The 12,022-nt window shown below is 46.4% G+C and overlaps 1 protein-coding gene across 2 annotated transcripts in view; it reads right to left on the bottom strand.

Moving 5' to 3' along the window:
• URB1 (URB1 ribosome biogenesis homolog) overlaps positions 1 to 12,022 on the bottom strand; it is a 66,912-nt gene that overhangs the window by 54,465 nt on the left and 425 nt on the right. For both annotated transcript variants that reach the window (XM_081234229.1, XM_081234230.1), the window contains exons 2-6: positions 9,772 to 9,911; positions 8,896 to 9,047; positions 7,843 to 7,975; positions 3,085 to 3,181; positions 802 to 887 (exon numbers count right to left, since the gene is read on the bottom strand). In XM_081234229.1, coding sequence (XP_081090355.1) covers positions 802 to 887; positions 3,085 to 3,181; positions 7,843 to 7,975; positions 8,896 to 9,047; positions 9,772 to 9,911 — 608 coding nt within the window. The remainder of the gene's footprint in view (positions 1 to 801; positions 888 to 3,084; positions 3,182 to 7,842; positions 7,976 to 8,895; positions 9,048 to 9,771; positions 9,912 to 12,022) is intronic.

The following is a 12,022-nucleotide window of genomic DNA, read 5'->3' as shown; positions in this document are numbered from 1 at the left end:
TTGCTGGCACTGAATATCATTGTTTTGAAAAGTCAATGCCAATTTGGTAGGTGAAAAGACCTGTACCTCATTACTTGCACTGCTCTGAATCAGGGTTTCTCAACCTGAGCACTACTGACATTTTGGGCCAAATAACTGTTGTGAGGGGCTGTCTTGTGCACTGTAGGATGTTGAGCAGCATCCCTGGTCTCTACTCACCAGATGTCAGTTGCATTTCTCCAGTTATGGCAACCAAAAATTGCCAGATGGCCCGTGGAGGGCAGACCTGCGCCCCGCTGAGAAGCACTAAATGCTGTGCTAATTAGCCATTTTTACGTGGGCTGCCAGTTCACGGCCTTTTGACAACTATTTATGTTGGGAGGATCGTTGAGTTTTTCTAACTGATCATTTAAGGGGCTTCTGTATCAAAGACAGTTATCCTTTCAGCAAGTTTAAAAATTTCTGTAAGATGCGTGTAAAAGGCAGAACATGAAAGATGACACAAAATAACATTTTGCCAGGTGAGCAAATGAAGAAGAGTTGTATTTACAGCTCAGTTACCCCAGTGGCTTCCTGTGAAATAGTGGGGAGCAGGGAGCAGCTTTTCTCCTGCTGTGAAACAGCAGCCTCACCTGAACTGAAGTGGTGGCTTCAGTGCCTGTAACCTTCAGGACTGGCTCATCACCACCAAGTTTCTGCTTAAGAAACGGTTTCCCATTCAACCTATACAACAACCCATATAACCTACGACGTTATAGCTCTAAAGCCCTGTAAAACTCTGGAGCAAACAAATGATAGGAACATTGATCACCAAAAACGTACCTTTGTTTTCAGTGTGGATAACAAAATATTGATGGTAGAGATCCTATCTTCCTTCATGCCTGAGCTGAAAATGCAAGGAATAAATTCTGAAAGTAAAAGTTTCAAAGCATTAGACTCAACAATACTTTGAATGAGAACCGATGAGAGAACATTACTTCTTAAAGTGTTTGTTTGCTGTACCATTCTTAAAATGGTACAGCAAACAATGCCATTTACTTGCCTTTTCTTTTTGTTTTTTAAGTTTTGTCTTTTTTAATTATACAAGTTCACAATAGGAAAAACTGTTTTTGTGACATAGGAAATAAATATCTAAAGGCAAAACAATGACTGAACCATTAAAGTTCAATAGTTCCTTTAGTTCTGGTTTACTTTCCTTTTCTCATTAACTTTGGTAAAGTTAATTTAATACTGACGGTTTGAAAGAGAATGTATGGTACGATTACAGTTTTCCAAAGTTTCTTCGCTTAGACTTGCTCAGAGATGTATTTAAAGTGATGGTCGTGTGGGATAGGGAGGGTGGGAGGAAGGGAGACGCAAGAGGGAAGGGATATGGGAACAGATGTATGTGTATAAGTGATTCACTTTGTTATAAAGCAGAAACTTACACGCCACTGTGAAGCAATTATGCTCCAATAAAGTTGTAAAAATATATAATAATAAAAAAATAAAAATAAAGTGATGGTTGTCACTTTATTGACTCGTGCTAGAACTTGGACTGATTTATTTATTTGCTTTCTCTTCATACTTTTGGGATCACCAAGGACTCAGCCTCCACGGCTTGAAGCTGTATTATTACTAACATACTGGTGAAAAGCAGCAAAGCAATTACAATTTCTCTTCCTCCATACATGCTTAATGGGCACACATAATTTCTACAAAAGCAAATTCATTATTCTTAAAAAAAAAATTCAGAAAATACCAGACAGAAATTTAAGATCAACCATAACTCTACTACCCAAAAGTTAACACTGTCGATGTCTGGGTTACCAGTTAACTGTTAACCTTCTGATATATCCATATTCCGTTAAATGTAACTTTCAGTAAAATGGGATCATACTCTACCAGTTTTATAACTGAGTTTACACCCAATCTATATCCTTAAAACATCTGACATGTATATATATATTTCTACATCACTGTTAATAGCTGCATTCCTCCTTATGACCAGTCCTCAAATTGCTCAATCCCTTGCTGGTGGGTAGTTAGGAGGAGTCCAATTTTCAGCTAATATGAAAAAATGTCCCCTAACAAAACCTCTGCTCACATCCTTAATTATTCCCTTAGTGTAAATGACTAGATGCGGAATGGCTGGAGCAGCCTAACTGCCCTGCAGAAACTTTAACAGAAGTGCATCCCTGCCCCTTTAGCAGCATGGATGCATAACCCCAAATCAGTGTCCTTTATTTAATAAATGGCCAGACGCTGAGAAGACCCAGAAGGATTCTGAAGAAACGCCCAGCCCTGGTTGCGGAGGGCACCCCACACGGGCCCGGCAACGAGCAGGACGTGTCCACTGCACCACGCAAAGGAAGCATCGCCTCCAAGGGGCTGCTATACAGACCAGGCTGACAGCACACAGGGAGCAGTACCCGCACCTGCTCGTAAACGGTCTCTGCAGCTCGTCCTGGAGGGGGCTCTGGGCTCCCACGCTGGGGGAGGTGGGAGAAAGGCTGGCGGCCCCATGCTGTCCCTCCCCCGACAAGTCCCTGGGCCCCAGCTGGGACACCAGCTTCTCACCCCAGACAGGGCTTGATCCCGGGGGATCTTACTGGACAACTGCCCTCTCCGTGCTGCCATTCACAGTCTTGATAAAACACAAGTAGCCCCGATAGATTAAACTACGCCAAGCCTTGCTCTAGAGACACTGGCATCAGAAGGTGGTACTGGTGGAATTCTCTGCAGCTCTACTACTAATATTCTGGTAACACTGGGCATTTTTTTAAAACACAATTACTAAGGAAAGCAGGGTAGCCACGGCTATGAATCCGTGTACTTTCTGGGACCACAAAGCCTCCTTTGTCTGCAGGAGTCTCTGAAGCGTGCACTTCTCCTTTGTTAGGCCCGCTCAGCATCCAGCTAGCGAAACAGGGATATCTCTGTCCGCACTGACCAGGGATATCAAAACCGCACTGACCAAAGTCTTGCGCCACACACACGCCTTACCCCAGTGTACAGGGCAGCTGCAAAGGCTGCAGACTTTTATTAACCTGCAAAATGCTCTCTGGTAGGTTTTTCAAAACAATCACGAGCAGGCTGTGCCCCGAGACAAAGGGACGCACCTACCTTTCAACTCCAGCACTTGTGCGATCGTGCTGTCATGGCCTGTGATCAAGAAGGAAAGAGCGAACTGAATGTAGGCCAGCCGGACGTCACGCACTCCCTGGGGGCAAAGGAGACCCGCGTGTCATGTGCGTATCCACACCCCACCCCACTCCACCCCCTGCCCCGGGAAGCAGGGACACGCAGCAGGCACGCCCCGCCCGTCCCAGTATCACAGAGGCCTGCCGGGCTTGTGCCCTTAGCGGGTCTAAGTCTAAAACCACCGGTCATCTCTTTATGTAAACAAAGGGTTTTTTCCTTTGCCCTTTCCCCTCAATCTTCTACTCTTTCTCCCTCTCTTCCCAACTCTCTCTAAATACAGAAGTCTAGGTCTCCCCTTCCCCGACTGTGATATATATACACTTTTAGTTCATGGACCACTTCGGTATACAGCAGAAGACTCTCAGCCTGTCCAGATATGACCTACTCTTGTGTAATGAAATCATACATCTATGTTTTTGAAAACCCAGAGATAATGGAAAGGCTAGTGCTGACTCTGATGAGACATCAATGAGGTGACGTCTGGCTTTTACATTATAAATTTACATCAGACACCCAAGTACAGATGCTGTCTGATTACAAACCCACCACGGCCTTCCCAGGACTGCAATCTGCACCGTCCCGCAGGCATCAGCCATTACCCGGGAGAGCATCCTCAGTGAGGGCCCAAAGGCCATGACCAACAGCCAACGCCTCAGGGGAAACCACTAGGGCCACCTGATCAGTTTTCCCTCCCAGTAACGTTAAGACAAACCCGTGTCTCACATTCCTTTTTTACATCCAAAGAACCCACAGCATAGGATCATGCAGGTCTCGTCAGTTGGACCAGAACTAGCACATATGCTCAGATCCTCCACTGCTTACACCGAAAACTTTTCCCTATTTCAGTTATTCCAAAGGTACTTTAACTTGATGACAAGAAGTAAGTGAACATCATGGAGAATCATTGCCCTGAAAAATCATTGCCTGAAAAAATTAAGGAGTCTCCGCCTTCCAAGAGTCCCATTCCACTTAGTAGTGGCAGCAGAGGTGGGGGCAGTAGTGATGATGGTGATGATGATGGTGATGATAGTGATGATGGTGATGATGGTGATGATGGTGATGATGGTGATGGCGGTGATGATGGTGATGGCGGTGATGATGGTGGTGATGATATCAATAACATTCACTGAGCACTTACTATGTGCCAGACACTATGTCAGACGCTACATATCTGTTATCTCATTTACTCCTTATAACGATCTGAGGTACAGATGCCCACAATACCCATTTTACAGATGGGGAAACTGAGGTTTTAAAAACCTTGCTTAAGGTTACATAACTACTACGTGAGTAAGTACTGGAACTGGAATGATATGAAATATCCATACAAACACACTGCTTCATGCCCAGCTTCACATCTGCCTACAGAGAAGTTCCTTCTTCTCGGGGGTCCCATGGCATCTTCGTTCCACTTTTTCTCAGGGTGCAAGGACCGCAGTTGGCACCATTTAGGCCTCTATGTACTTAATGAATTCTGTCTTGTTTTATTGGATATGTTTTCTGGAGAAAAGAACGAGCACCCGAGCCCTGGTCTGTGACATCTGGGCGGAGGCCTCGCTTGTTCCTTGTACTGATGGGAGTTTATCTCCATCCACAGCACAGAACACACGTCAGCAAGACCTCACAAGATCAATGCTGCTTTATTCCAAATACACTAAGAGCCCCAAACTACCCTCTTGTTCTGGGGACCACCCTGTGGGCCTCTTCACAATATGGGTTTGGGTACAATGATGGCTGAAGTCTTGAAAGTGAGCTGCACTCCTCAGACTGTCAGCGACGCTCCAGTGCTTCATTCACGAACTCGATGTTAATAAAACACCAATTACACTCAAGATGCCATAAACTCAGGCTGAGAGGATGCAAAGGTGACTCAGATACTGCCCCTGTCCTCAGGAAGCTTAAAGTAACAACCGCTCCCAAGCCAGCCAGACGTCTCACCGTTCAAACAAACGTGTCACCTAATTCAAGCACAGTTAACTTGTTATCCTGGTCTACGTACACCTTACATTTCAAAAGAATTCTGGCAAAATGCTAACACTTGCCTTATAAAATTAAATTAGGTTTTATCCTTTCCCAGAGAGTAGCAAAGGTTCCACAAGTTTTAGGGTTTTTTTCCTCCACTGAAGTATTGGGAGTCAGGGCCCTGGAATGTTGGCCCCAACCTGTCCTTGCAGGTCTTTCTATCCTGCGCAAACACAGCAGAGTTGGACCAGATCCTCTCAGGGGTGCCTCCAGCAATGGATTCTGAACTGAAACAGAGGTTAGCCCTCATCTGCTGGCATCCATCTTGTATATCCCAGAGCACCCCAAATTTCAGATTCCTGACATTGTGGAGAACAAAACCCCCGAGACATAGCCCCTGCCCCTCTCCAGCAGCCACCACCAGGCCTCTCCACCTGACCACAGCCCCTCACTGCCCCGGAGCCCCACCTTCCACCTCCAGCGAACTCCATCAGAGGCAAGAAGGCCACACGCCTACTCTTCATTCCCGCCCTGTGAATTCACAGGGTTATTATCCCAGGAGGAAAACATCCTGAACTCTACGGCTTGTTCTGCAAAACACTGTCTAAAATAGACCAACACATATTTGGTAAAACTGTTCTTTGGCACAGGATTTTTAACAGTGCTTTCTTTGGATGAAAAAATATTCATAATCCTCTTTCTTCATGAAGCTTTAATAAGTCCCTCTGAAATGTTAAAAACACTCAAAAAAATTTATCTCCCAGCTTCTTCAATAACTAAATGGCATTTAAAAAAAAAAAAAAAGGTGGGGGAGAGGCAGAAAACTCAAAGCAATGAAGAGATTTAAGAAAGGTATCAACCAACACAACGTGCAGCTCTTGTTTGGACCCTGATTTGAACCACGAAGTGTAAAGACGTTTCTGAGACAGTCGGGGAAAAGCTGAGGCCACCCTGGGCATTAGATGATGTTGAGAAATTATTAATGGTGTACAATGATGGCACCATGGTTTTGTTTTCTAAAATGTTCTTTCTGTTAGAGATACACACTGAAATACTGACGGTGAAATATATGTGGGATGTGCTGTAAAAGACCGCCCCGAAACAGCCCAAAAGGTGGGAGGGGTGACGGGGTTCGAAGCTGGACGACAGGTACGTGGGAATTCATTGTGCCGTTCTCTATTTTTGAATGGCCCTGATGTTTCTCATACTAGAAAAAATTTTTAATGTCTAGAAACCATTTCCTACAATATACAGAGTATTTAAGATACTTGATACAGATGATTAAAGAAAGTAAAAACACTTTCATTTGAACAACAACTCCCGTTTTACAGATCAAGAGAGATGTCAAATAACGTGCGAGGCCCTGAGATGAAGCAGCACGTGTGCCGTCCTGCAGCTGGATCCGGGCCTGGAAGCCCAGCTTGGGTTTTCCCACACTGGGTCCTGGCGACTGGCCTGTCCACTGACATGTACTTTACTTAGATGGCTGAGCTGGCTGAGGTCAAGACACGGGGTGGGAAAGGGAAGGGATTCTGACAGGTAATTACTGCCAGGCTGATTGCCAGGGAAGACCAAAGAGCCATGACATCTGCCCTGGCATGCAAACAGGACACACATTCCTTTTATTAGACACACACTTAAGACGCCAGGAGCCAGCACTCATTAAATGGAACTTCTGACACATTAATCGTAGTATCCATGAAACACTAAGACCTGGAATTTTCTCCTCAGAGAAAACCTTACTCATAACCGAGGAAAACCCTCAACACTGCTGTTCCCATGATTAACCTTCAGTCTACTACCTGGCAACGCAGAAACTCTTAACTCCCGGGAAGCGCTGGAGAACGAGGTGACGCCTGGCTGCAGAAGTCACTTATTCTAACGTGGCTCCTCCACCCGGGCAGACAGGGGTGGGCCTCTGTGGCCTGGTCCCGGTGCTCAGGAAGGGGGCGTGGGGCACGGAGCCCGGGCGGCTGTGGCACTGCCACCGGGGCACCAGCAGGGAGAGTGGACACACAAACGGGAACAGGTGCTTCGGCAGCCCGCAGCCGGCACACGTGTCAGGAGGGCGCCCTTGCTCCAGCCTATGAGGCCTGAAACTCATACTTTTTCCTCAAGAACCTTTCCGAACCCAAGTGAAACTTCTGAAGCCACCAGGAAACTTTTTTTTTTTTAACAGCTCTCCTGAAAACCAAGCATTTACACTTCTAATTCTCTTTGGCACAAGACAGCCCCTACTCATTATAAGACTTATAACTGGGAGGCGCAAGAAACAGAGTAAAAAGCCATAAACGTCCTCTTTGATGAGGTCACTGGCTTGGCCTCCCAAGGCTTTTCTGCAAAGTGGACGGAACCCGCACGGGAGGACGAGGCCACCACCAGGGCCTCACCACGAGGCACGTGGAGACCGTCTCCGCTGCTCTGTGAAGACGCTCACAAGCTACATCACCCTCACAGGCCAGGAAGGCACTGCGATGCTGAGCCCCCAGAGAAGCTGGCCTCAGACGTCCCTGCCACTCGGGCTCTGCAGGCGACCGGACCCTCACCACCAGCCAGCAGTGAGGCCTCCCTTCTTTATAGGCTCCAGCGGCCGCCGAGGCACACGTCTTTCCACAAAGGGACCTCCCGCCCCATCTACGTGAGGACCGAGGCCAGAGAGAGGAGGACATGTGAAACACTTTGGCCCCCTCAAAGGGAAAGGACGCTCGGCACTCCTACCTTTGAATCCCTCTTGGTCACCAGCGTGTACAAGGTCTTTTTATTCAAATCGAAATGGCTGCAGACGTCCCTGGCAGCCTCGGGACCCTGGGTCACCATGGCGGCCATCAGGTTCAGGCAGGCTCGAGCCATCCTGTGCAGAGACAAGAAGGAAACCAGGAGTGTCAGGACAGCAGAAACACAAAGCCACCCCCCGAGAAGCAGCTGCACACCTGGCTGTGTGGTCTGCTACCCCCAAACCAGAAAACGGAAGGAGGGAGACATGCAGGCATGCTCTTTCTTTAAAAAAAAAAAAACCCTCAGGAAATCTTCAAAGAAAGCTAAAAATCTGAGCTTGAGTAGGATCCAAGAACACAGAAGGCAAGGTCAGAAGAAGATGGCCGCGTCTGTGTCCAGTAAATGGTCATGAATCTGGACCCACACCACCCCTGCCGTTGCAGGGCATGAGGAACACTTCTGCACGGCGGGCATCTCCAAATGCGAGCTCCTGGCTGCCTTCCCATCCTGCAGTTACCCAAAATTCACCGTTACGGAGCACCTACTACATACTAGGCACCGTTTAGGTGCTGGGAGGATGGCGTTTTACAGGACGGTCAAGGCCTCCACCTGCAGGTACCCTGAGTTCTAGGGGAGGGAGACAGCGAGTCAAGACATGGATATGGATATTACGTCACACGTATAGCCGTGGATGCGGCGGCCAGAGAGGGCCTCCCTGAGATGACACCTCTGCAAAGCCCTGAAGGCAGAGAGGGAGGGTGCTCGTGAGGACCTCGGGGAAGAGCTGTCGGCACAAAAGGACAGGCAGCTTGGAGGAGGTCTGAAGTGCTCCCGAGACAGGAGAGAGAGCAGCAGGGCAGGAGGAGAGGGACACCTGGTGGCAGAGGGTTCGGTGAGGGGCCGGTCAACAGGACGAGGGGCAGAGCCATGGTCCTGACGGCCTCGGAAACTGCTCCGCGCTGTTTGGGAGTGGAGGAAAGGTCACGGGCACTTGTGGGGCGCTGAAGGCAGACCAAGCCCAAGGCCAGTCCTGCCACGGAAAGGCGGGCAACTTACCTGTAACCCGAAGCGTACAGGGACTCACAGATGAGCTTCATGTGGTTATTCATTAGCTTTTTCACGATGTTGGTTCCCACCACATGAAAATGGGAAAGGTCACTGGCTGTCCGCAATAATATGGCCTCGAAAACTTGAAATATTAAAAGCATCTGCAAAGACAGAACTGAGGTGGTTACGAACCACCTCCTTTCTTTTCCTCTTCTACGTATGTTTTCCTCTCGTCTTAGCCACAGCCACCTGCAGGTTTAAAACCTTCAACTTGCAGGATGACGCCTACCCACATCCCAAGCCAAACACAGGGATCTGCCAGGCCCCAGGCTCTGGAATTAGCCTTGTTCCAATTGTCTAGCTAAATAGAGATAAGCTTGCTTACAATTAAACCAAATGAAATTAAAAGAGAAATTTCTGCTATTGATTCAGCCTCACTGCTTTGGGGATATTCAGGTCTACAGCCTTATGGCAATAATCCTGAGATTTCAACAGGTTCATAAATATCCCAAATTTTGAACCTCTTTGGAACCAGAAAACAACAGTCAGCTCAATATATGTGTGTACCTGTGACACACAGTCTTTACCTATTTCCCTTCTGTTAAAGCAAACCATGGTGAGACTAAGTGGATTTAGATTAAGAATCTATGATCTTTCCTTCTGGTATTATGCACCAATAACAAGTTACTATTTTCCACTAAAATGCTTTCAAAGGTTATAATGCAAAAATGAACGTATCCCTACAGCACAGGCACAGAGCATCATTTTCTGTAGAAAGCTGGTAATGTCTTAGAAATTTATATCACATTTCTCTTCATCAAGCTTAACACAACAGTGGCATTAACTTCTTCTTCTCTCCATCAGGCCAGGTAAGAAATAGCATACTTCACTTTCAGGGTGCTTCTCCCCACTCAGGAGCTGGAAAATCTCTGCACACTCAACAGAAATCTTTATGTACCCCTCCACGACATCATACACATCTTCTCGTGGCAGCTTCTTGGCCGCAGAAACAAACGCTTCCAAGGCTGAAATGAGAGGTAGGATCAAATGTGAACAAGGACAGTCTAGAAACAATCTCAGCCGCTACTGCAACAGAGGGAGATTTCAGCAGGAACATCCAGGTGACTGGAAGTGCCACTGACTGAGATGGGAGAACAGAGTAGCAGGGAGGAGACGGGGAGATCAAGAGTTAGGACACGGTCTTTCCTCCAGCACCACTAAGTCACAGGCAACATCTTTCAAGGGCACTGGTTTAGAGCAGAACGCTTCCGGATGCAGGTATCCTCCCTGATGTCGATACCCATCCACTCCTGAGCACCCTCTGGGCCTTTATCAATCTAACCCTGCTCTCCCCTCCTACCCACCCCTCCCCCACCACCATGAAGGGACTATAACGGATAAAGAAAATGTGGTATATCTAGACCTATATACAGAAATATACACAATGGAATATTATGCAGCCTTTAAAAAAGAAGGAAACTGCCTTTTGAGACAACATGCATGGACCTTGATGGCATTAAGTGAAATAAGTCAGACAGGGAAAGACGAATACTGTATGTTCTCAGTTATATGTGGAATCTAAAAAAGCCAAACTCATAGAAGCAGAGAGTAGAATGGATGTTGCCAGGGACTGGGGGATGGGTAAAATGAGGAGATGTTGGTCAAAGGGTATAAACTTATAGCTCTAAGACGCATAAGTTCCAAGGAACTTGACTATAGTTAACAATACTGTATCATATACTTCCAAGTTATTAAGAGAGTAGATCTTAAATGCTGTCACCACAGAAAAAGTGGTCATTACATGAGGGGATGGAAGTGTTGACTAACCTTATTTGGGTAATGATTTCACGCTGTACATGTGCATGAAATCACCACATTGTACACCTGAAACTTACATATGCTGTATGTTAATAATATCTCAATGAAGCTGGAAAAACAAAACAAAACACAACAGAAAAAAAACCTTCCCTAAAAGCTGGATGAAAACAAAACCCCCTAACATTGATCAAATCCACTTCTCTGATGGTCCAGTGAGGTGATCCTATCACAGAAAGTTACGAGAACATATCAAAAGGGAGGGAGAATCCGAGACCAGATTCAAACACAAATCCAACAGAGCCTCACACAAGGGATTCCCACCTTCACCCACTGCCTTCAGCCCTGCCACACCTCCCACCTCCTTCATCTGCACCCAGCACCTGTCAACCCTGGTTTCCTTCTGCAACCAGTTCAAATGCAGTGCCCAGAAGTACAGAGCTCTGGGCAAAACCACGAACGTGTCTACGGTTACAATCCTTCAAATAATTAAACATGCTCTTTCTTCCACCAGAAAGTTTCCTATCCCTGTCTTTTAGAGGACTTGTGCTGGAACAGTCTGTACGTGATTTTACGGATTGATATCTGCCTTTCCACCTGATTATTCATAAGCTTCACGGTGGCAGGGCCCACGTGATTCTTACTCACCATTTTATCTCTACCCTAGCAAATAACAACCCCTTGTAAATCATGAACAAATGAATGTATGAAATGTATAATTCTGTGCTACAGCAGGTATCATCTTCCTAGCACTGGCTAGCAGTTGCAGGTATCAAACATCTAAAAACAAAATCTGTGGACGACAAACTGGAAACTGAGGAGATTCTGGCCATTAACTTAATAATTTTTCAGTTGAGAGAAACACTGTCACTGTTTCATTTTGACACAGTGCCCGTGTTTCCACATACTAGCATATTCAATTGTGTTTCGTCCTTGTAAACTAAATACTTTCTAATGGATTACCAGGAGTTGTGACGGGTGGTCACACTTTTCAAAAAGTGAAATTATAGAATCTGCTTCGTATCAGTCACTAGTCTAATCCGGGTCAACTGACAAGTCCTGTGGTGGCTTCATGTGATAGCTTATTACCTGTTATCGGGTCATTGTGAGCGCTGGAGAATCAGAGCTACGGAAAACAAAGCTGACAGCCACGGTAGTAGGAAACCTGCTCACTGAACAGCCCCGAGATGACTCACAGACAGGACTCGACAAATAATTTGTTGTGTGAATGAGTAGTACAGTTATTCACTTTCCTAGCAGTTGCAGTAAAGAATTTTAGAGCTTGCTGAGGGATGCTGCCCAGGAAAGGGAAGCATACAGT

The sequence above is a fragment of the Mesoplodon bidens genome, assembly GCF_964165515.1.
Source record: "Mesoplodon bidens genome assembly, chromosome: 5".
NCBI classification, from domain to species: Eukaryota; Metazoa; Chordata; class Mammalia; order Artiodactyla; family Ziphiidae; genus Mesoplodon; species Mesoplodon bidens.
This window is presented reverse-complemented; position numbering and strand designations above follow the sequence as displayed.